Source organism: Triturus cristatus, chromosome 1_1 (assembly GCF_964204655.1).
Source record: "Triturus cristatus chromosome 1_1, aTriCri1.1, whole genome shotgun sequence".
NCBI lineage: Eukaryota > Metazoa > Chordata > Amphibia > Caudata > Salamandridae > Triturus > Triturus cristatus.
In genome coordinates this window covers 50933460-50958678 of record NC_140579.1, presented here as the reverse complement: position 1 = coordinate 50958678, position 25219 = coordinate 50933460, and the positions used below count along the sequence as shown (strand labels likewise).

The window sequence follows — 25219 nt, the reverse complement described above, 5'->3', positions numbered from 1 at the left end:
TAGAGTCCCTGCGATTAAAGCCTTCTTGGAACGACTTAAAAGAATTATTCCTCCCAGATTACCACCCTCTCCGGTGTGGAATCTAAACATTGTTCTTACTAGGCTCATGGGACCCCCATTTGAACCTCTACATAAATGCGAACTGCAGTTCCTTACATGGAAAGTAGCTTTCCTTATTGCAATCACATCTCTCAGGAGAGTGAGTGAGATCCAGCCTTTAACCATACAAGAACCATTCTTACAATTACATCGTAACAAAGTGGTTCTTAGGACAAATCCAAATTTCCTTCCAAAAGTCTTCTCCTTTTCATCTTAACCAATCAGTGGAGTTACCAGTGTTCTTTCCAAACCCAGACTCTGTAGCGGAGAGAGCTCTTCACACCTTGGATGTTAAAAGAGCCCTTCTTTATTACATTGACGGAACTAAATCTTTCCGTAAAACAAAACAATTGTTTGTAGCTTTCTCTCCACCACATAAGGGTAACACCATCTCCAAATCTGGGATTGCAAGGTGGATAGTTAAATGTATCCAAATATGCTACCAAAAAGCTAAACGCACATTAACAGTTCCCCCTAGAGCGCATTCCACACGCAAACTAGGGGCATTCTTAGGGAACATTCCCTTAGAAGACATTTGTAAGGCAGCCACATGGTCTACAATACACACCTTCACTAAACATTATTGTGTTGACGTACGAGCAAAGCAACAAGTTTCTGTGGGCCAAGCTGTCCTTAAAACTTGATTTCAAACTACTGCAACCGATACAGGTGACCACCGCTAGGGGAGATACTGCTGTATAGTCTATGCTAGTGTGTGATCTGCAGCTCATATGCCTCGAATGGGAAATGCTACTTACCAGTATGCATCTGTTCTTGGCATGTAGAGCTGCAGATCCACACAATGCGTGCAAATAATTTCTTTATTAGCAAACATGCTCAGCCAACACAACACGTTTCAGCCCCTAGAGGCCTTGGTCACATGTCGTACCCATAGATCCCCAAACATTTAAAGTGCCACATATTAACAGCAACTGAAAACAGACTTCCATTTGTTTTCTGTACAGCAATATCAAGGTCAGTTTAACAGTGATACTTGACATTTGAATCGTGTGCAAAATTACGCATTGTATTGTTTATAAACAATGACACATATAATCAATCAGTTGTATGTGTGCAAATCATGCAATTTGTTATTTGGAAACAATCACACTTGAACGCTCCTCCCTACATGTGCAAAGTTCGCAATGGTTACAGTTTAAATACCACATTGTTTCAGTTTAAATACTGGTGGTACTCGCCAATTTTTCTTATTATATGCTGATTTTCACCATATAATATCTGTAAGCAATAACCCATAATTGGTCATCTCTACATGTGCAAATAGCGCAATCTATTGTATGTAAACCTTAACACTTAATCACTTCTTGTCACATGTGCAAATAACGCAATAGTCACCTTATCAATACATGTTGATCACAGTTGATACTGAGAAATGCATATTAAAGTCCAAATACATAATATTGCTTGCGTACACACACTTTCTGCTGGTACGGGTTTCTTAATACATTACAATTCCGGCATCAATGCCCCTCCTTCTCCGTACCTGTCCTACATTTACTTTTGCCACGATGACAAAACCTGCTGTAAAAAACGTGTCCTGTTAAGGTTGTGTGCTCTAAAGTGCAATTTGAAAAATTATTCTAAAATTGAATTTATGTGAATAAAGTGCTTAAGTGTTGTTAAAATTGCTTATTTCTGCATACCGTCAGGGGCCTGAAACAGGACACCCCAATGGTTAGAGGGTAGTGAGGATATACCATCAGTAGAGAAGATGGCAAAACGGAGGGAATAGCCATCACAACTTTATTTAAAAATTGATTTCATAGTGATATTTTTATCCAGAAAAGCCTATTCGTAATCAGATCCTACTTTTATATCGAATATATCGGATGCTGACCAACCAAGGGTGACCCACCCATCAAAGCCAGGTGTATAGATCTTCAGTTATATTCAGCCCATTGGGGCTCTTGCAATCTAATTCTAAGATGTATCTCGTTTCTAATAGTCTTAGAATTGCCTCTCTATTGCCTCCCCGTCTAGGTGGTGGCACTGCATCAACCACAGAATGTTTCAGTTTGTCTAGGTTGTTGTTTTCGTGAACCTCGTCGAAGTGGCGTGCCACAAGGTAATTCGGATCTGAATTGGTAATGGCCCTAAGGTGCTGGAGCACTCTCTTGTGGACTTGCAGTTTGGTACTGCCTACATACTGCAGTCCACAAGAGCACTCCAGCACATACACTGCGAACTCCGACTTGCAGGTTAGCCATTTATCTATTGTACAGGGCTTATCTTTGAAAGGTGAAATGCAAGTTGTTTTATTCGTTCCATATTTGCAAGCTCTGCAATTGGAACATTTAAAAAACCCTTGGCGGCTGATAGCCAATTACTGGCTGGTTGATAATCAGGGCTGTTGCTTACCACTAGATCTCTAGTACTGGGGGCCCTTTCTGAATGTAATCCTGGGGGTATGAGATACCTTGTCACCTAGAATGGGGTCGCTCAAGATTAGATGCCAATTCTTTTTAAGTATTTTGGACAAACTATCTTTCTGTTTGTTGTATGTCAGGATGAGTCTCTGATTGTTGCTGCTCTCAGTACTACTGTTGAGAATCTTCTTTTTATCTCGCGGTGGTTTCATTAGCAGTTCACTTAGAGAGTGTGACCTAGTTTGTTGGATTGCTTCTTCGATTGTGCGGTATATATATATGATTTTAAGACCTAAAAATCACAAATGATAAAGTCATGTTGATGCAGAAAGTGATGGGACTGGTAAGTACTGGTTGTGTATTACTATTAATTTGAAATGCAGAAAACGCAGTTCAACATATATCTAAATAAAGGGTAAAGAAAATAAAGCAAGGTTGTAAGTACCGACTAATGTATCTCTTACAGACAGATTCCCCTTAATGAAGTTGAATCAGAGCTACTTGCTAAGATCCTGGATAACCACCTGATGGAGGATGATGAAACCTAGTATCCATCGCCTTACCAATACCTTGGCGTTAGCAGGACACCTTCATGCGCCACTCATGGTTCTACAAAGTGATGTTCATTAAGCATTTGATATCTGAACTGGGAATATTTATTTGCAATTTAGGTAAATATTACTATAGGGCCGTAATCTTCACAAGAGTCCAGGTAGATAATGACCTGGCTGACTCATTACTCATGAGACCGGGTATTCAACAAGGCTGTCCTCTGTCACCAGTCCTTTTTAGAACAGCAGTAGAACCATTGGCGTGGATTTCGGGGGCAAAGATGGTATTGTAAGGTTTAGACAGAAATTGAGAACAACTCTATCACTATATCTGGATTACCTCTTGATATTCAGCAGTCGGCCAGACCAGTCCAAAACAGGTTCTTCTCAGGACTGTGAGTTTATGGAGTAATTCTAGCTTATAGGAGATCTGGAGAGGGTTGGGGTCTGGATTACCCAGTCAGAGGTGGCTTCAATACCTTGGAATACCTTGGGATGTAGGTCTAATAATTAATCAGTGATGTGGGAAGGTAACATAGGTTGACTAATGGAAGCACTTGAAAGGGACCCTTCACATTGGGCACTGTTGCTGCTATCATCCTTGATGGGGATTGGTGCTGCACAAAATATTATATATAAGTACAGAATATCCCTCTAATTGCCCCACTCTGTTTCTTTAAATGTATGACTTTTAGATATTTCTGTGGAACAGCAGGACACGAAGAATGTGCATGGCCAAATGCTGTAAATCCTCAGATAATGGTGGACTCGGCATAGCAAATTAGACTAGACTACTACAGGGCGTTGCACCCCACAGTCATTGATGACTGGCTTTTTGACACCTTTGCAACAGGTGTGAGAAACAGACTTGGGCCCCTTGGAGGATGCAGATTGACATTCCAACAGGGGGGCTCACATGGAGGTGCCCATCTTCGTCTCCTACAGACTCGTACAGTTTAAGGAATTAAATTGCATTTACTAGACATGGGGAATACATTGCTGGGTGGGAAGGAAGGCTTCAGCACCATGCCCGAGGTGTCAAGAGCAGAGGAGTGACTTACTTCATAAAGTGTAGAACTGTAGAGTTTTCAAGGTGTTTTGAGAGACAATTGTGGGGACCATGACCCGAGTCTTAGGACAGCCCCTCCCACCTCCCACCCCCTTCCCTCCCCAAGCAATTCCTTCTTAGTATCCTAGAAGATATGTGAGGGTGTTTGTAGAATTCAGCTTGAAAGTAGCCAAACAAGGTATTGTTTGGGAATAGAGGTTGTGTAGGTAGTGATTGGCCTGTTGATCTCCAAGTGGAAGTTGGATTGGATCAATGCAGATTTCTTGATAAATGTATAGACGAGACCTGTCTCATTAAAAGGTATGGGGTTGGTGAAATGAATCCGGGACATTGAGAGCTGTGATTGCCTTGGACATGTTTGCCTTTCTTTAAAGATAAATAGACCGTTGACATGTTTGCCTTGCATACTGTGACTTATTGAACAAACAGATTGAATATTAAGCTCTTTAGGGGACACTCTGCAGTGATATGATTGCATTTGACAGTCATATATTGTTAATATGCCAATAAAGTGGTTTATAAAAAAAAAAGCCAGAACTGGGAAAGTGGAATCATCCATTCTTCAGCCAGAATGATTACCTGCTATTAATAGTTCAACATTATCTCTTCATCCTCAGAGAAGTCGTTTGTTTTCTATGAAATTCTAGGATCACCTTCAACATGCTTTACTTGTATGGCTATGCTTCTCAACTCACCCACCCACCCACCCACCACCACTCCCAAATACTGCTTACCTTCCCCCCATATCTTTGAGAATCAAACTTGTATGCATTGGAATGTTGTAAGAATTGAGGTAGCCAGATTCAAAGCCTCCTCAGCACTGATCCACATCTTCACTGGGGTGCATCTGTCTGGAGCTCCCTCCCACTCACTTTGGGAACTCAATAGTCCAATCTTCTCCTTCAGGAAGCAGCTCAGGGCACATCTGTTCTGACGATTCCTGGACTAACCGGAAGTCTCTTTTAACACTCCTTGGTCACACCTCTGAAGAACCGGGTAATCTGAACCCAGCGGCGCCAGGGGCACGCCCAAAGTCTTCTATTCACCTGTCTTAGAATACAGAGACACAGGATACTTCTTGGTGGCGTCAGAGATCGACAGAAGTCCTAGAAGTCATCACGGTATGAGTTCTCAGGAGACTGCTCAATTTTACAAAGCAAGTCATCCCTTTTTATGCCAGAAACCTCACATTCCAGACAAACACCCATTATTTTACAAATTGTCCAATCACATGTAACCACACCAAAGGTATCGCATGACGGTAAAACCCACTTTCAGCTGTCCGGCCCATGATCAATCATCGAACAAACCCAACATTCTTCTTTAGACAAGCCGGACAGACCCATAATAAAGAGACCACAACCCATATCGTAAATGGACCCATAAAAGAGGAAACCGAAACAGATAGAAGTAGGATGAGGCATGTTTGTGTGCAATAAAACTTTACAAGATCCCGTGCTCTGACCCTTAATCAAGATCAGCTAGCGGGCGGGAACGGGTTTGGCAGGGTCGGCCTCGGGCAACGAGGTCAGTTCACTCAAGTCATGTAGGAGTCAGCACAAACTCGAGCTAAGGTGCGCCTGTCCAAAAAGCTCGTTTAACCACAGTCATTGGCCTATGTGAGGGCAACCACAAAATGGCTACCATGCGCAAAATGGAACCCAGGGTTCGATACGAAAACCCTAAATACGCAGTGAATTCATTGGTGTAATGTGACGAAAACACACGTACTAGCCGAACTCACTAGTTACGGTTCGCTGTTACCAAAATCGTAACGGAACCACGATGTTTAAAACGCAGATTCAGATTTCACGGAACCTCCCCTCCCGCTTCTCTCCTTTACCTCTTCTGTGAAATGTGACCTGCTCCCTGTACTCTGTTATAAGATGTAAGTCCCATGATCATTCGTTGTCTGGAATGGGTTCTCTGTCATTCGTAAAGTGCTCCGCGTGCTATGGTGCTGTATACACGCTTGGAATAAACAAAGACTCAAGCTCAGTGGTGACGCTAGACTCCTTGGCCATGTCTTTGTCTATGATTAGACTTCACTGAAGCGTTGTAATGTATTTAGAGAACAGGCCATTTGGTAATTTGCTAAGGTTTCTAGTTAGGCCAGGGTCTGTCATATACGGAGTCTTCCTCAAAAGTGTAGTCTCTAAAAGGCATTGCTGGGGCAGGAAGGATATGCTACTTGACAGGTGTTCATCAGGTAGTTAGTTATTGCTCCTAAAATGACTTATTTGAAGCGCAACTGAATATCATTGAGCGTGCAGAGCCATAGTTTGCTGCGTTTTCAAAGCATTACATAGCTTAGAAAACGTATTTCTCCATCATGGGGTCGTTATTAGTTTTCAGAATTGTTAAATATATCTCACAAAGTTAAGGATCCTGCAACGGAGAGAAATACATTTTTGGTTTTTCTTTCTGTTCGTATTCTTTGCAGAAATGAAGGTATAACGAAAAAAAACTAGTACGTCAAATTGCTTTTAAAATGCATAAAGCAACATTATTATGGTTGGATTTTGAACATTGCTCTGCGGAAACCCTGTTTTGCATGACTGTCGTTTTCATAATGTGACCTCGCAGTGGCTTTGTTTCCTCACTAGGTTCTTGCTCTGGGCTTCTTGACGGAGTGGAAAAGATTTTCACAAACATGAGTATAAAAAAAAAGTACAGCCTTGTGGGCTGGGGTGGGTCAATACATCTGAAGAGTTTGCCTGTTCTCCACCAGTTTTAATGTTCAGTGCTCAAGTGGATCTCAGAGGAGCAATGCTTTTACTTAATGTTTTTTGTCCCCTACGCCTGCAAAATGTCCAGGAGGCTCTCCCGACATTTTATGGAGCAGTCTTGGACGTTGAAGGGCCTGTGCCACTATATAGAGGAGTTGTTCCATGATTCCCAAGAAAGATTCTTGATTTCATTCAGATGCTTTCAATGTTGGTAGAGTAGTCCCTACAGTGTACCCTTATTCTCAAGGTTGGTGTCCGCCAAACTTTTGTAGTAGGCTGAGATATTTATATTACATACAAGGTCTGCAAGGCCAAGATTCTGCAGACACGGGGGGCATGGCCAAGCAGTCGATGATGGCGGACGCGTGAGCCTTCAGCTCCGCACCAGCCGACTCAATTATCCTGTATACTACCTGCTTACCCTCGGCCCCATGTGGGGTAGAAACTGGGAGAGACCCCTGAGACTCGGGGGAGCCGAGCGATGCCGGTTGTGGTAGTGAGGACTGCGGAGGAGCTGCCGGCGGGGTCGCCTTCTCGGGCCGCCGGCCGGGATATTCAAGATGGTGGGTACGCGGCGGCTCCACAGCTTAACGGCATCGAGGCCGGGAGATCGGAGCCCCGAGAGCTGGTTGAAGCGTCCGGGACAGGTGGCGGAGGACAGACGCCGAGTGGGGCGGGCGGGCCGCCGAGGCGATTCTTTCCCCTCCCGGTGAGCGGCACCGTCCCTGCAGAACTGGGTCCCGGGCGAACGTGCGGTGAATGGTGACACCCCACCTACACCACTGGCACGGCGGCCTTGCCTTGAGGGACGGCGAAGAGAGGGGAGATAGGCCGCATCCGTACGACCAGAGAAGCCTGCGCAGGTACTATATACCAGCGACCGGGGTCTGCCTGGAGGCGCGACTGGGGTGCAGAAATCTGGCGGCCCCCGACGTTTGAAGAGGTGGCAGGAGGGGCCAATTTGAATGATCGGAAGGCGCACACGGAGCTCATAGGCTGCAAAGAAACATTGGCGACTGGAAGGCGATGTGGGAGTGCTTAAGGTGACGCACTGCAGTGTCCCTACAGGAGACGAGGTGGATGGTGTTGGCTCCGTCGGCGCCGCCGGCGGTGGGGCCTCATTTTGGGAGCCGGCGAGGGGAAGAGAGATCACCTGCATTGATAAGACCAGAAGTGGAATACCAACACCTGGAGAAGCGCACGGGGTGCAGAGACCTGGCGGCCCTCTGGAAAGGAGGTGACATAAAAGGCGGGAGTCCCGGGGGAGCGGAGCAGCGCCAGTTTTTTTCCAGGGCTGAGAGGACAGCCACCTCGCATGGAGTTTGTATGCCAGAATGAGATATCGGCGGCTGGGTGGCGACGTGGGAGTACTTAGGATGTCACACTGCGAATCCCACATTTGGTAAACTCCTTGAGATGGAAATGTGACTTTTGCCGGGTTCAGAGAGGCACTCGGTGTTCTGGGAACAGGTACGCTCTGCTGTGTTATTGACTGGTACTATAGGGTTCCCATCACTCACCATTTGGCAGTTTTTCTTCATCCTCATCCTTGACAGACACTGGAGTGGTGGATACCCCCTTGCCCGGGGGAGGAGCTTGTCCCACAGCGAGTCAGCAACCCTCGGACGGTAAGAGCACGACAAACCACAGACATGGGGAATCCCAGGGCACGGCAGACGGGTCCCCCCTCTTGAACGGGATGTAAGTAGAGGGACGCAAGACTCTAAGGACATGGAGCATCTTGAGAGCTGAACACGCGAAGCTCTCGAATCTGGTGAAGCAGGTGGAGTCTACAAAGACTGGAGACTATGGTACCGATACAGCAGGGGCTGCAAGGGCAGGTGGGGGACCTATCCCAGAGAATTTTGCTACTGGAAAAGAGAGCAGAGGATGCGGAAGGGAGGAACCGTAGAAGTAATATTCAAGTGGTGGGACTGCCGGAAGGTAAAGAAGGCATGGATATGGTGGCTTACTTAGAGGACTGGCTCCGGAGGGTGGTGGCGCCGCAGGGCCTCTCCACATTTTATACCCTTGAACGAGCGCACCGAGTGCCGGCACGTCCGCCTGCTCCTGGTCGGCCTCCACGGACGGTGGTGGCTAAGTTGCTGCACTTCAGATACAGAGACCTTTTGCTGAGGAGAGCATGAGAAGTGGGCCCCTTTGCAGTAGGCAACAGTAAAGTGACGCTATTCCCTGATTACACCTTGGAGGTACAAAGACGGAGAGCCTCGTTCTTTGAAGTGAAGAAGGCCCTAAGAGAAGAAGGCATTCAGTACGCCTTAATGTTCCCTGCTCGTCTAAAAATTATGATAGAAGGAAAGACTCACTTCTGTGAGGACCCACAAACAGCTTGGGACTGGTTGGAGACGTATCGGGCGGGTGGCTCCCCTCACTCGACCTCGAGACGCCAAACAGTGGGTCAGATGCGTGCAGGGAAACGTTTACGACAACGGAGGCGCCGGACAACTGTAAAGAAACCCAGCCCGACACGTCTGGCCGCAGAACGTGCTGAAGTTCTGGAGACGGTGGCCGCAGTGATGCAGTCCAGAGACTCTCCCTCTGAAACGGACTCCGAGGCTAAGTATGGGGAGGAGGACATAGACTCAGAGAGCTCGCAGGCTACCAGTGGGGTCCCGCCGTCGGTAACACTGCGGACTGCTGATGACTTGTAGGGGGTTATTGTAGGAGAGGGACTAGATTATAATCACTTGTATGGTGTAGTGGGGGTTGGCCTTGCTACAGGGGGAAAGCGGTAGAACACTGCGGGGGATATAGCCTGACAGAGAAGCGTTGTCCTGCGGGGGCGCGGCTTTCTGGGGGTGAGATTGGGATTGGAAGGGGGTTCAGGGTTAATCATGAGGATAGTCGGCGGTTAGCGGGCTATCTTGGCAGACGTCACTGATCTTGCCACGCACCCACAGCAGGTCTGAGGGTAGTTTCCTTTAGACCTTTGATTACTTTGCCTTTGTTGTGTGGTGAGAAGCATCACCATGGGTTCTGTTGATAGGTTTGGGTGGTTGGCCGTTGCCAATCCGCTCTTGGGATGGGGAGTTTTAGATAAGGGGGTTGTTTGCTTCCGCCAGGGGCACAGAAAAGGTTTCAAGTGTGGAGCGGGGGTGGGGGAGCACGATATTGCAGAATGGTGATGACAGGCGGTAAGCCTGAGCAGTTCCAACTGGTAACCTGGAATGTTTGAGGGATGAGATCAGCGCTGAAACGATATCAGGTACTGTCCTATGTTCGGCGTAGAGGGGCGCAGGTGGTTATGCTGCAGGAAACGCATTTGGCGGAGGGGGAGATGGCACGTCTGGGTAGGCGCTTGCGGGGACAGCTGTATGCTACTACGTATTCCGCTTTCTCCAGGCGGGTCCTGATTTGGATTAAACCGGGGGTTCCCTTTAGGCTCCTTAGGCAAAGGATCAATCAGGAAGGGAGATACGTGATAATTACAGGTACTTTGAGAGGCAGAGAGGTGACATTGGTGAATGTTTATAGCCCGAATAGAGATCAGATTTCATTTCTGTCTGACCTCTCGGAGGTCCTGGCCAACTTCCCACATACAGATCTGATAATAGTTGGGGACTTTAATTGCATAGCTGATGTGCACTGGGATAGATCAACACCCCCGCTTCATGGGACTCCGGTTGAAACAACAGCTAGAGGGTTGAGAGCATGGGCCCAGGGATGGGACTTAAGGGATGTTTGGAGGCTACATAATCCCGGGACGCGGGGCTACTCCTATTACTTGCATTTATATGATCTGCATACCCGACTAGACATGTTTTGGTGCTCTTCATCCCTGTCCTCCTTACTTTCTGCTACTGAGTATCTGGGTCGATCACTATCAGACCACAGCCTATTGATTATGACGTTTAATCCACTTCGGGAGCGGACTCTGATTCCCAGCTGGCGCCTTAGTCCTATATTGCTGGAAGATGAAGGATTCCAACACAATCTCACTGAACGGTTGACAGACTACTTCACCACTAATGGAGGTACGGCTAGTTCTCGGCTGGTAGAGTGGGATGCGTGCAAGGTGGTGGTGAGGGGGTTTTGCTTAGGTAAGACAGTTGGCACAAGACGCTTGGTAACACAGGAGTTGGAAGAGATAGAAGCCTGGATACTCCTGGCAGATAACGAAGCGGCGGAGGGGGGACAAACAGGGGACCGACTTGTGGAGCCAGTATCACCATGCCTGGGACCGACTGAGGGCCATAGTCTGGCAAACGCATCAAGCTGCCCAGCATGCAGAAGGAGGAAGGGGGAGTAAACTACTCGCGTGGTTGATTAGGCTGGTGGGCAGGGGGTCCCCCATAACCAGTGTTACGGATTTTACGGGCCAGATACTAACCTCTCCAGGTGATATCAATGGAGCCTTCCGGATGTACTATGAGGCCTTATACGATGACCCTGACCCATGTCAAGTTGCATCAATGCAGCGGTACCTGGAGACTCAAGGTTTAGTGCAGCTGGACCGTACCTATCCGACTCAACTGGCTGCTCCGCTGGGGGTAGGAGCTATCAAAGAATCGATAAGAGAGATGGCGAAGGGGAACACACCTGGGTCGGATGGCCTGCCCGCGGAGTTCTATGCTACGTATATTGATATACTGGCTCCTCAATTGGAACGGGTTTATGCTCTGGCCCTGGAAGCTGGACTGTTACCTCCCTCGATTAGGGAAGCATTGGTGATTCCCCTCCCGAAAACAAATTCGGGTCAGGCCCCACTATCCGATTTCCGACCACTTTCCATGTTGAATATGGATTTTAAGATCCTGAGTAAGGCCTTAGCGTTGAGACTTCTTCCCCATATGCGGCAACTGGTCCACACGGACCAATGCGGCTGTATTCCAGCTCGCTCGACGTCAAGTAATTTGAGACGTCTTTATCATGTGATGTTCCACCCCTCACTTGGCGATTTCCCGGATGCCGTTGTGATAGCCATCGACCTGGAGAAAGCTTTTGATTCCCTCCGGTGGGACTTTCAAATTCGCAGTTATGATGGAGATGCAGCTGGGAGACGGCTGGTTGCAATGGATTAAGCTCCTCTACAAGAGCCCGAGTGCACGAGTACGGACGGGAGGCACCATCTCGTCCCCCTACCCCATCTATATATCCCCATTGATCTTTGCACTCGCCATGGAACCTCTGGCCGCACGCATACGGAGGGAGGCGAAGGGAGTGGGAATACCGATAGAGGGAGCGAATCATATCATTTCCTTATACGCGGACGATGTCCTGACTTATTTGAGAGACTGCTCTACGGGAGTCCGGATGATCATGGACTTGTTTGGAGAATTCGCAGCCTTTTCAGGCCTACGAGTGAATACACGAAAGACCTTTGTCTTCCCGCTTAGGCCTAGCATGCCCCGACCTGTGACCGTGCCGAACACATTGGTATGGGCACCGGTTTCCATTAAATACCTCGGGATTCAGATATACCACACACAGATGGATATGTTCGAAGGGAATCTGGGGGCTTCTTTAAGAAGCCTCAGGTCCCAGGTCACATTTTGGCACTCACTAAAGTTGCCCCTTATGGCCCGCCTGGCACTTTCTAAAATGGTGATGCTCCCCCGGTTGTTGTATCACTTTGTGAACCTTCCAGTGCTGATCCCCAGGGCTTGGTTTCAGACGTTGGATGAACTCCTGTGTTCTCTTATATGGGATGGTGGCCGGAACCGGGTATCGTTGCAAACTTTGAGGCTGCAGTTGGCTTCCGGAGGACTCGGAGCCCCGGATTTCGAAGGGTACTATCTGGCGGCACAGCTGCAGTGGCTGACTCGCTGGTTGGGCGGTAGAGACAGTGACACTATATTGCTGCCGATGGGGACGGCTCCAGCCAGATTATATCCTCGACTTTTGGATAGGCGGCAAAAGATACTACCTATGGGGGTACTGCTTTCCGTGGCGGTGAAATGCTGGGACCCCTGTGTGACACGTTCCCGAGCCCGAACACGGAATGCTACAGGTATCCCCCCTCACAGGTATCCCGCAGGCAGGAAGAGGACCACCGCTTACCCACCGACAATTGACTGGGTGGTATGAGGCGGGGATACACACCATTGGGGATTGTTATAGGGATGGTGAGTGGCTCCCACTACAGGAATTCCTGGAATACCATGAGCTCCCGGCGGGACAGTTCCTGAATTACCATAGGCTGAGACGGGCCATAGTTGAGTTATGGGGACCCCACACTACGGAACTGGATCCACACTCTGCACTGGAAGCGGTGGCAACTTTGGGCTCGGCGGGCCACCTGATCAGATGGCTGTACTTGGCAATACGGGGTTTGACGCCAGAAGAATTGGGAGGCCTTAGGGGGAGATGGGCGGCTTCCATAGGCAGGCCTTTCACAGATCAAGAGTGGCAGAAAGTCATACGAAGCCCCAAGAAGGTATCTAGAAACACTGCATTTAAGGTGCTACAGTTTAATGTGCTCCACAGGACATACCTGACCCCGCATAGGCTGAATACTATTTATCAGCGGACGGACATCTTCTGCGCTAGATGTGCAGCCCTAGACGCAGATTTTGACCATATGATGTGGTCTTGCCCCCAGCTTGTTGTGTATTGGGGTGAGGTCCTGGCACAAGTCAATAGAGTGCTGGAAGGGACTCTGGCTTGTACCCCAGAGGTCTGTTTACTGGGTCTCTATCCCAGACCAAAGGCTCGCAAGCTGGGGCACCGGTTTGTAGACTTAGTGCTTTTATTGGCGAAGAGCCAGATAGCGCTTAGGTGGAAGGCTAAAATTACCCCGTCTATAATGCTCTGGGGAGCAGAGGTCACACGATGGGCAAGGGCGGAGGAGAAGGCCCTTATTACAGAAGACAGAATCACCAAGAGGCGAAAACCGCTTGCCGAGCGCTGGGGAGCTATTGTCCAGGCATGGGAGTCTAGGGATGATCCGGAGAGGAGTGATAGTGCGGAGCTGGAGACACTGGAGGACCGGACAGGGGTTGGGTGAAATAGTGGGGATAAACTATTGGTTAGGCGGTCCCTGGGCTTGAGATGGGGTGATATGGGTATTTCCTTGCCTCTCTCCCTCTTGTTTTTTTTTCTTCTTTTTTTTTGCTTTTCTTTTCTTTTTCTAGTTTTCTGCAAGTTTGTGTCACTTCACTGTGTATTTTGCTGCATGGATTAGCAAGCTTGGTGACTAAAAAACAGATCAAAGACATAACAAGTACAGAATTTGACAGAGATTGGTAATTCATATGTTGCCACATTAAAGCCAGAACTCTTAGTTTTGACAATGCTTGTAGAACAGGAGCAGTAGAACCAGTGGTGTGGATTTAGGGGGCGGAGATGGGTTCGTAAGGTTTAGACAGAACAAATCTATCTCTATTCCCGTATGACCTCTTGATATACCGCAGTTGACTAGACTGGTCCAGACAAAGGTCTGCTCGGGAATGTGAGTTTATTGGACTCAGTCTAGCCTATAGGGGAACTGGAGAGGCTTGATTGGGGACACTCACTGAAATATCCTAAATGCAGATGCTATATCCAGATAGGAGCCAATGCTTGCTATGTCATTGAACTCTAGTTGTATCTAGATGATGAGACCCGGAAGGCGAATTTCGGTCTGGGGTTGCTTGTTATCCTGTTAAGATGTGCACCATTTAGTTCGTCTTAGCTGTTGTGTTGAGGCAGAACTGGGGCTGATTTGCATGTGATTGGTCACTTTCTGTAGCGGCACAGCGCAAGACTGGACGTGGAAAACACTGGCTTAGAACTGGAAGCTCGTACGGTGGTGAGCACTTGGTTGCATTCAAGAAATTGGTACTAATGGAGTGTACATGATGGCTGGAATTGGGAATTTTACTAATGGAGGAGATCAAAGTGTTTGAGGAGATTGATCACCACGTACCCTTCAGAGCTCTGTCTTTCACTCTCTTGCGTTCCTTTTGCCTCTTCTTCCCTTCACATGTATCCCCCTCTAACCCATTATAAATAGCTTTTTGTTTTCCCTCTCTGTTCCTCACATTGATATGCACTTTCCTCCTACAATATTTTTTCTCTCTCTACGGGACTATCTGTCTCCCTACCTTTCTCTATCCTCTTTCTGCCTCCCCTCGAAGATTTTAAGGTGCGAATGTCCACTGTGTGAGTCATCTAGTCCTGGTTATTCTTCCTTTGTATTTTGGTACTTATTCAGAACGTGGAATGCAAAATTACTAGTTTCGGAATGTACATATTAAAAAAAAAAAAAAAGTTTTGTGCACCTAACCTGGGAGAATTTCGGGACAATTTCAGACCACTTTGCTGTCTGCCTCTTTATGTCGCCCAAGTACTAGTACCTAGTAACAAAATCTGTTTCCCTCTACCCTAAGCGCTAGTTCCAATAACCAGCTGTCAAGATTCAAGCCCCATTACCTGCCAACCATGTATCACTTGTCAGCCAGTCCCACTTACATCATGACTCTACCTTCTTCAGCTCTCATCCCCCCCCCCAATACTTCCTGTAAACAGCCTCTCACCTCGCCATCTGGAAAACTCCTTGGAATGCCTCCTTCCCAGGTGCAGTCCCCCACAACTGAGCTCCGTTCATACATACCCAAGGCGCAGTACCTGCTATGGTCTCCCTACGTACTGCACAAAGCCGTTTCACTAACACTTTTGTCTGGCAGTGCTTTCCCCACAGCCCCGCATTTCACTTACCTTCATGAGAAATTCTTTTTGCAGTACCTGGTCAGTTGTGTCACAGGTGGTACATTAGGGTAGAAATTGCCACTCTGGTCTTTTTTGGTGCATTCTTGTTAGGTCTCGCCTTGCTATCGCGTAAGCGATCGCAAAGTGAGCCTATAGAATACGGGTTTCAAAAGTGCTCCCAAAAAGCGGATTGCATGGCTAGCACGCGCACAATCACGCGCATCGTGCCGCCATGCAATCCGCCTTTTGGGAGTACTTCAAAGGGTCCGCTCCCCCGCCCCCAAGCGCGCGCGCCACGCTCCGCCAGGCTTATTTTTCTTTTTTTTTAAAACTTAATGCGCGAGGCGCGCGTGTGTCCAATGCTTATTCTTTTAAAAACCACAATTTTTGGGCAATAGCTGGATTGTCTTTGGCATAACCCTAATTGGACTACAAATCAATACATTCCATGTGATTGGTGCTTCTCAAGTCACCACGCATTGAGGGTAATAGGTTTCTCCGCCACTGGGCTCCAGTACACCCGGACCAGCTAATTAGCCCACAGGTGCTAATCGTGCATTACTAATTAAGTTCCTTCCTTGTTATCACGTGCAGCTCCTAAATACCCGCCTCCCCCTAGGGCGCTCGCGTTTCATTCAGAGAGCCGCGCCGAGAGAGGAAAGACGCGTTAGCAACCCACTGTGCATTCTTTTTGATTCAATCCCTTTGCTGTCTGTGCATGTGATCCCACACATATGGTTGTGAACTCATCTCTGCTGCTGCATAGGTTTTCCGGGGTCTGGTCTACAAGCGTTTCTCACAGCGCGATTTTCCCGCTGCTGAATTCTTTCACATCGCACATTTTATTTTGGTGGCCTACAGGTGCCTGGAGTCACTCTTTACACTCGGGCAGCCTGTCTCTAATGTTGTTTACTCGCGGCGCCCAATTAACAATGGGGCGTCCAAACCTCTGTTGACTTTCAGGTGGCAGGTGTTACTCTACGCTCCGGCACTATTTCTACACGCTTTTTTCTCTGTAAGATGAGTGCAGAATGTATTATCTAATGTATTACCTCCCGCTTCTATCCCGACTCCCCCATGCATACAAGCGACCCAGGTACCCTATCAACACTCGCCCATCTCTGCCGGGTGCTTTCCTTTCCCCGGTGTGTTCTCTACGTCCTGCGGACAATATGTCGAAAAGAGACGGCAACCCAGAGGAACCATACAAAGCCAATGCGGGAACTTCTCCGAAGTAAGCCGAACGTTTCCGATATATTTGGCATCTCATTCAGTTCGGGATATCCGTTAATCTATTTCTTTTACCCGCGACTCCCCGCTCTCTTTTCTTTTCGCCCCGTCTTCCCCACCTTGACGCCCCCCTTAATCTGCCTTCCTTTCTATCGTTCTACATAAAGGTAACCATTTCCTTCTTCTAAGGCTATATTCCGCATTCACTCACTCTCCTTTTCCCTTTCGTGCTCCCGGTTTGTCACACTCCATCGCTTTTCTTCTCTTTTCTTTCTATCTTATTTTCCTTACTTTCCCTCTACTCATTTATGCACCCATTCTGTGTTCTTATCTATCGCTCCATCTCTGTCCCTTCATCTGTCTTCTTTCGATGTGCTTTTTTTCTCTCCCCTCTCCTGCAATTCGCCCTTCGTATCTCTCAGGTTTTTTTCACTCGTTCTATTTCCCATTTTCTCACACTCTTCTCTCGAACTTTCTCTATTTTCCTAGATATATCTTGTATCAATCTCTTGCTTTCTGTAGCCCTCTCTCAGCCTTCATGTCTCTATTTATTTGTTCATTTTGGGATGTGAATTGGCGTGACCCAAGTGTGCATCAAAGTGCTAAGCCATATCAGTAATAAACAGCTGTGAAAGAAAACTTAAAGAAACGTTGCTACTAAGGGGTATTTTAGGTTAATATAAGATAGAAAAGTTACGTTTTTCAGGATTCAAGATGAAATTACAACCGCTTTCAGCTTCCTTCCTCGGAGTGTGGCCCGGGCTGCAGTGGGAGCGGATACCGCCTCCCTGTTTATCTTCCTAATCTCTCTTTCTCTGGAAGTCCAAGTGCTGTTCTAGGTAGCAGTGTGTGCTAGACTTATAACCTCATGCAGGGCGCAATTAACAACAAACAAGCATTAGCATAGCCAATAGGTCACGCCTTTGGGACCTTATACGTATTTAGCCATGCAACAGTTGTTGTTGCACCAAGGATATTGTGCTGTATAACTAAATACTTAGAAGGTCCCAAAAGCGAGACCTATTGGCTATGCCAATGCTTGTTTTAAGTTTGTGTTTGGCGAAGACCTCTAAAAGTGAGAAGTGTTTATTACGATTCTTGTTCAGAAGGAGGCGTTTTAGAATATATACATATTTTCTTAAGATTTGAGAATGGGAAGGTCGACCTTTATTGATTTTCAGGGCCCCAGCGCCGATCAATCACTGCGTCTGCAGGGCAACACTCAGAACATGGCGGAATGCAGCAGTTTTCCCTTCTCACGACCTCACTATTTCTTTTTTTCTTTCCCTTTGTAGGAGACACTCCGAGGAAAGATTCTGTGTTACACCTCAACAACTTTGACAATGGAGAAGAGTCTTTTGACCGGAACCTGGCGCTGTTTGAGGTGAGCGTCAGCGTGAGTTTGTATGGTGTGGCGGATGGGACTGGGCGGCACGTGTCGTTAGTAATGTGCCCTTTATTGGACTTTATCTGCCATCTGAGAGATTCTTAATACCGTGATCTCTGCCAGACCATTCAGCATCCCCCAAGCAACTCCTTCACCTGCAGTTAATCTTTCCCTACTTCGAGCCCACTGTGGCACAGTGTGTAGGAAACTGCTCACATCTGCTTTATCTACTACAAACCTAAGTACCTTCTGCACACACAGAGTGCTCCATAAACCGTACATTCAGATTAGCCAAGAGTTCTGCGATATTTGTTGTGCTCCTTTACGGTCCCTATCTATACCCAGCATATATGATGCATAGCATCATATTGTGATATACGTTCGCTTCAGCCATAGCAACTCTATAGGTGTGATTGAGCCTCACTTTCTATTGACAAGACTTTTTTTGGTTTGCGAATAATTTTGACATAATTAACAAATCTGCAAAAAATGTGGATCCCAATAGGCCTTCCAGCTACGTCTTGTTGTGTCAGGCTTCCTTAATATCTGTCCAGGAGAGGATAAGGTAACCATGGTAGCAGCGGGGGTTAAAAACAGAAGTGTTTTTCACTGTAGGTCACCTAGGAGTGTGCCCCACAGAATTGCACTGAACCTGCCCTAAAATTAGACTTTAACTTTGAATGTGTTTTTTGTGGTTTATTTATAAATCGTAAAGTAGTTTTTTTTTTTTATATTTAAGTTATAAACAGCGGACATCTGAAAGTTCATTTAAATGCGTTTCTTGATTTTGTTATAACTTTATCAGCTATCGACAAAACAGTATGTAATGTGGCAGACGCTTACATGTTTACATTGCTTTTCGGAATGTGTAGTTTAATGTAGATCTGAGAATGTTAGCACTTTTTGTCAAATGTACCCGAAATTGTGAAGGTGATTACCACATTAGTTCCACACCCTGGGGAGGGGTAGGAGAAACTACTCCTACTTCGACCTCCTCAACAACAATCTTCGCACACAAAAGGAAGTAGGAGTGAAAAGACTCACCGCTTAAAGACATGATAGACAAAGTCAACATGTTTGAAAAACTACCCTCACCCACAAAGCAACATGTTTTTGAATGTAAAAATGAACACATTTCTTTCACTTTATTATTTTTTTTTATTTGCAGATTAATAATCCAGAGTGTGGATACGAGACCCACACGGAAGTACTGGTTCAGTCTTAGACCCTCAAATACAGAATAGAGGTCGTGACGCTAGGGCTCTTTCTCAGTCCTGAAGAAAACCGGGGAAGAGACAAATAGCCGGCTGAAACATGTTGTCCATTCTGCAGTGAGGAGGGGCGAATGGTGCATAATAAAACCATGCTCACCGCCATCCTTGAGGTCGATAGACCTTTTCAACTCTAGCCGGGGAGCCCAGGAATAAAATGGGCTTTGGGACATCCCTGAGCTAGTTTTAATATATTTTCCTGCACTTTTCATATCTTTGATCCCTATTATTGCTTGTTTTGCCTCCCACCCTATTGCTCCATCCCAGGCGTTGGTCTGCGCAGGGGTGTGTTAGCAGCCCTATGATGAAGCATGCCACATTCGTGTGTGTGAGGGCAGTTTTTCAAACATTTTGTCTTTGTCTATCATATCTCTATAAGCTTTCAGTCTTTTCACTCCTACTTCCTTTTGTGTGTGGCGATTACCACATTAGCCCAGTGCTGGTATCTCAAGATTGTGCAGATACGTCGCAAAGGAAATTTAAAATACTTTTACAGGGTTTTGGGTGTGAAAAACGTGTTTGTTATTAGCACAGCTTTTCAGTTAAGCACGAAGCCGGTGTCTCACGCTTTTGGCAGATGAAGTTGTGGGTCCCGTGCTCACTACGCCACTGGAATCAAGCTATCCTGGCTGAAGAGGGGTGAAACCCCGAAACCGGTCCTAGGATGCTTGATTCCGGTCCAGGGAAGACTTGGCTTGGCAGTTCGGGCTGGACTGTTCCCATGAGGCACAGGGTCAAGACTGATTTGCATATGGCCATGTCTGAACTGGGGTGGCGTGGTGAGCAAAATAACGATGGATTAAACCCAGATCTGTGACTTGTGACTGGGGGTGAATGTTTTGCCAATGTGCAACATTCCGTCCATCATCTTGTGTGTTTTGCTGTTCACCCTATGTAGGAAGGGTATGCCCAGATGTTGATGTATGTTGATCCCTGTCATTCTCCCTACGTGTGCCTTTCCTTGTCGTTTATATTAGTGCCTGCAACGAAAAGACCACGACCCGTAGCTCTCCCCCATATGTCCGGGCATACCTTATTTTCCTTTTCAGGGGAGAGGGCAAGCTAGCGTTAACACAATCCTGCTAAAAGTAACGCGTATGATTCCCATTGAGAAACTGGAAACAAAACGTCTTATGCTGTGTTCTGTTGTCTCTTTTGCCTTCACAGATCTCCCTCCCTGCAGTCCCCACCCTTTCCTTCCCCCGCTCGATCACCTCAAAAGTCCGTGGTTTCAATAGCCGGACTTGGGGTCATCCAGAGGTGGGCCCCCATAGAGCATCAACACAGCCCCGGGGACATCGGAACGAGGAACCTGACAGAATTATCGGCCCAAGAATTCTCTTATCCCCCTGGTTGTGTTGAAAGCTGGCCATGACTACCTTAGACGACGTGATGGCTCTGTTAGCGCAGATGCAGGTAGACTTAGCCGCCTCACGCCAGGAAACAGCGTCGATGCAGGTAGACTTAGCCGCCTCACGACAGGAAACAGCGTCATTGCACTCTCGTGTCGATTATATGCAAAGGAACCCGTTTAGCATGGGTAGCCCGTCTTCCCCTACGTCCTTAGTGGTAGAAGTGCCGGCGGCCATTCCCCTGGCCCCCCCCCAGAGAGGTTCCATGGGGACCGGAAAAAGGTTCAGGTGTTCATGACACAGGTGTTGCTCCACTTTACTTGCAAACCTAAGATGTTTGTCACCAACCAAGCCAGGGTCGCGTTTCTCATATCCTACCTGGGGGGCGAAGCTGCCCAGTGGGCTGTCCCTCTCGTAAGGAACGACGACCATCTGCTGTACGATTGGGACGCCTTTCGCATGGCCTTCGAGAAAACATTTGATCGACGCGCCGAGACGTTCTCGGCGGATAAGGATCTAATGGAGCTGAAGCAAGGCTCTCTTGATTTGGTGAGCTACCTGAACAACTTTCGAAGACTGGTGGCCGAAACCGATTGGCCGGAAGCCAAACAGTCGGTCGTCTTTTACCATGGCCTCACCGAGGAGTTGAAGGACGTCCTGGCACAAATCGAGCCGCAACCTAGCACTTGTGCGGCCCTTATCGAGTTGACGCTGCGGTTGGACCATCGCTTGAGAGAGCGGAAAGGCGAGCATACCCGCAAAGAAAGGGGTACCACATGGAGTGATCGTAACGGACCGCCGGAGAAACCCCCTTCTAAACCCGAGCCTATGGAGATCGGAGCAGTGAGGGCCTCGTTAACCGTGAGCGAAAGAGATCATAGGCGCAAACAGGGATTGTGCCTCTATTGTGGCAAGAAAGGCCACTTCATCAGAGAATGCCCTGTAAAACCGGCATTTGGACGGCCACGTCTCGGCCAGGCAGCAGCCGCAACCCTGGATAAAGGGGAGGAAAACTGTCGTACCTGAAATCGGAAGGAGGGAAGGTTTCAGGGAAACATACCATCCTTTCAGTGGATTTTTTTTCCTTCCGGGAAAAATAATTTTTTTTTATAACCATGCAGATAGACATCAATAACGTGCTCCTACCGGTCCGAGCCATGGTTGATTCCGGAGCCACAGGCTGTTTTATGGATATGCAGGAGGCCAACCGACTAGGCGTACGGCTCCTCCTAAAAGCCTCCCCCCGAACTGGTCTACGCCGTGGACGGAAAAGAACTGGATTCCGGACCCATATGCCATCACACAGCGGAGTACGAACTCCGGTATGAGGGGGATCATCGCGAATGGATATCGTTCAACGTCATCCACGCCCCGCAGTACGGGATCATCCTCGGACTCCCGTGGCTACAGAAACATGAACACAGGATTCACTGGGCCTCGAAGACCCTCCAGTTGAGGTCGCCATTTTGTCAAGCACATTGTAACCGCGAACCAGTGCAGCCGGCGGCGGTGCTCGCCATCATACACGGGATTGCCACGGCGGCAGAAAAAGAGACCAGGCTACCAGAATGCTACCTTGCCTTCCAAGAAGTCTTCAGCGACAGTAAGGCGGACGAACTCCCTCCACACAGGGAATTTGACTGTCGGATTGATCTGGTACCCGGGGCGGTGATACCCTGTGGGCGAATATATGCTCTAACCATTCCAGAAAACCTGCACCTACGAGCATACCTTGACAAGTACCTAGAACTCGGCTTTATTCGTCTGTCTAGATCCCCTGCGGCATCGCCACTCTTCTTCATACCCAAGGCCAATGGGGAATTGAGGTGTTGTATCGACTTTCGAGCGATCAACGCCATCACGGTGAAGAACCGATACCCCCTCCCGCTGATCCCGGTTCTCTTGGAGCAGGTGAGAGCTGCAACGATATACACCAAGTTGGATCTGAAGGCAGCTTATCACCTCGTGCGTATGCGCGACGGTGATGAATGGAAGACGGCATTCAAAACGCGGTATGGGCTGTTTGAGTACCTCGTAATGCCCTTTGGGCTCTGTAACGCCCCGGCCGCCTTTCAATTCTTTCTCAACGAGGTACTGCGTGATTTTCTGGACGTCTTCGTAGTCGTATACATCGACGACATCCTCGTGTATTCCCTCACAGAAGAAGAACACATTACCCACGTGCAAAGAGTGCTACACGCCTTGGTCACAAACCACCTATTCTGCAAACTCACAAAGTGTGAGTTTCATGTGACCACCGTGGAATTCCTCGGGGTGATGCTGACCCCTTCAGGACAAGTGATGGCCTAGAGGAAGGTGAAGGCAGTGACGGACTGGCCCCGTCCACAGAACGTGAAAGACATCCAAAGCCTACTCGGGTTTGCAAACTTTTACAGGCGATTTATACAACATTTTTCCAACACGGTCGCCCCTCTGACCAAATTGACCCGAGTGAAGGTTCCCTTTGTTTGGACGGCGGAAACCCAAGGGGCATTCGATCAACTGAAACATGCCTTTAGCTCCGCTCCTATTCTGGTGCATGCTAAACCGGAGATGCCGTTTTTTGTTGAAGCAGACGCCTCGGAAATCGCGGTAGGAGCGGTATTGTCGCAGAGACAGGATAACACCGGATATCTGCACCCTATTGCCTTTATGTCCCGAAAACTAAACCCCGCGGAGCTGAACTATACAATAGCTGAAAAATAGCTCCTAGCGATCAAAGATGCCTTCACGGAATGGAGGCATTGGCTGATGGGGGCAGTACATCAGATAACCGTTTATACCGACCACCGCAATCTGCAGTTTTTGCGAGCAGCTAAACACCTTACACCACGTCAGTTACGCTGGACGCTGTTTTTCGCGGAGTATAACTTCGTGACATTCCGCCCGGGAGTCAACAATCGGAAGGCCGACGCCCTCACACGGCAGGAAAACACTCCACAGAAAGAACCAGTGAAGGAAGCATCGATCATAGAACCTAGTCGAGTGGTGGGTCTCGTGGCCACAGACGACTTCCTGAATGGCGTGCGGAGAGGGATCCGCAACACCACTTGGAGAACCTGGCTAAGGTTCCACCCCGAATGGAGAATCCATCAAGGTCTCCCAGTAAAAGGGAAACAGCTGCTTATACCCACAGGAGCATTGAGGAAGATGGTCTTCGAATGGTGTCACAACTCTCCCTGTGCCGGGCATACCGGGCGCACCAAGACACTCGAAAAAGTGCTTCGACAGTTCTGGTGGCCTTCGGTTCGTCCAGACCTTCAGCAATGGGTGCAAAACTGTTCCATCTGCGCCCAAATGAAAGCGGACCACCAACCCGTACAGGGCTTGCTACATCCTCTGCCCACACCAGAGCGACCGTGGGAGCGGATTTCCGTAGATTTCATCGTGGGACTTCCTAACGATCACGGAATGACGGCCATCATGGTGGTGGTCGACTATTACACAAAGATGGGGCACTTTGTTGCCTGCAAACAGGCTCCCACAGCGGGGCAAACGGCCATACTCCTGCTAACGCACATCGTTAGGCTTCATGGACTTCCACAGGTCATAGTATCGGACAGAGGGGCCCAATTCACCTCGGGATTTTGGAAAACGTGGTGTTCCAAACTCCAGGTCACCTCTTCTTTGTCAACAAGCTTTCACCCACAGACCGATGGCCAAACCGAGAGACTCAATCAGACCCTCAAGCAATATCTCCGTTGTTACGTGAGCTCAGCTACAGAGGAATGGGTGGAATGGTTATGGGCAGCGGAGGTAGCGTATAACAGTGCCACGCACTCATCCACGAAGTTCACTCCGTTCTTTAGCACTTATGGGTTCCATCCCAGGTTTACTCCCCTACTCCTGCCCAACACGGACACGCGACGCCCAGAACTGCGCAACAGGCTGAGGGTTATGCGTAGGGTGCTTGCGGTAGCCAGAGGAAATCTGTTGAAGGCAAAGGAACAGTACAAGAAGCAGGCGGATAAACATCGGAGACCAGGGCCAGTGTATAGTCGGGGTGATTGGGTGTGGGTTTCAACACGTAACATCCGTTTTAAGAAGTATAGTGTGTTCAACCCCAAATACATAGGCCCATTTAGAGTACTGGGGCATGTAAACCCGGTAGCGGTAAAGGTTCGCTTACCGTCACACTTTCGGATCCACCCCATGTTCCATATCTCCCTTCTGAAACGTGCCCAACAGCCTCCGTCTAGCCGTCCTTCCCCGGTCCAGGTACTGCAGGAACAGGAGTACGAAGTCAAGGCCATCCGGGACGCAAAGACAGTGCGAGGCAGGTTGTGGTACTTGATCGCGTGGAAAGGGTACGGTCCAGAAGATGATTCATGGGAACCCGCCACAGCGGTCCATGCCCCCAGACTGGTCGCACGGTTCCATAGGCTGCACCCAGACAAGCCTAGCGGCCGGCGGTGATCCTCGGAAGAGGGATGTGCTGTCAGACTTATCAGCGCACGCCGCCCATCCTCGCGCAACACTAGGAACGGCGCGAGGA

At 48.2% G+C, this 25219-nt stretch overlaps 1 protein-coding gene across 1 annotated transcript in view; it reads left to right on the top strand.

The window, feature by feature from the left end:
• LOC146869340 (solute carrier family 12 member 6-like) overlaps positions 1-25219 on the top strand; it is a 395891-nt gene that overhangs the window by 64402 nt on the left and 306270 nt on the right. The window contains exon 2 of the mRNA XM_085651058.1: positions 18010-18098. Within this exon, the coding sequence (XP_085507184.1) occupies positions 18010-18098 (89 nt within the window). The remainder of the gene's footprint in view (positions 1-18009; positions 18099-25219) is intronic.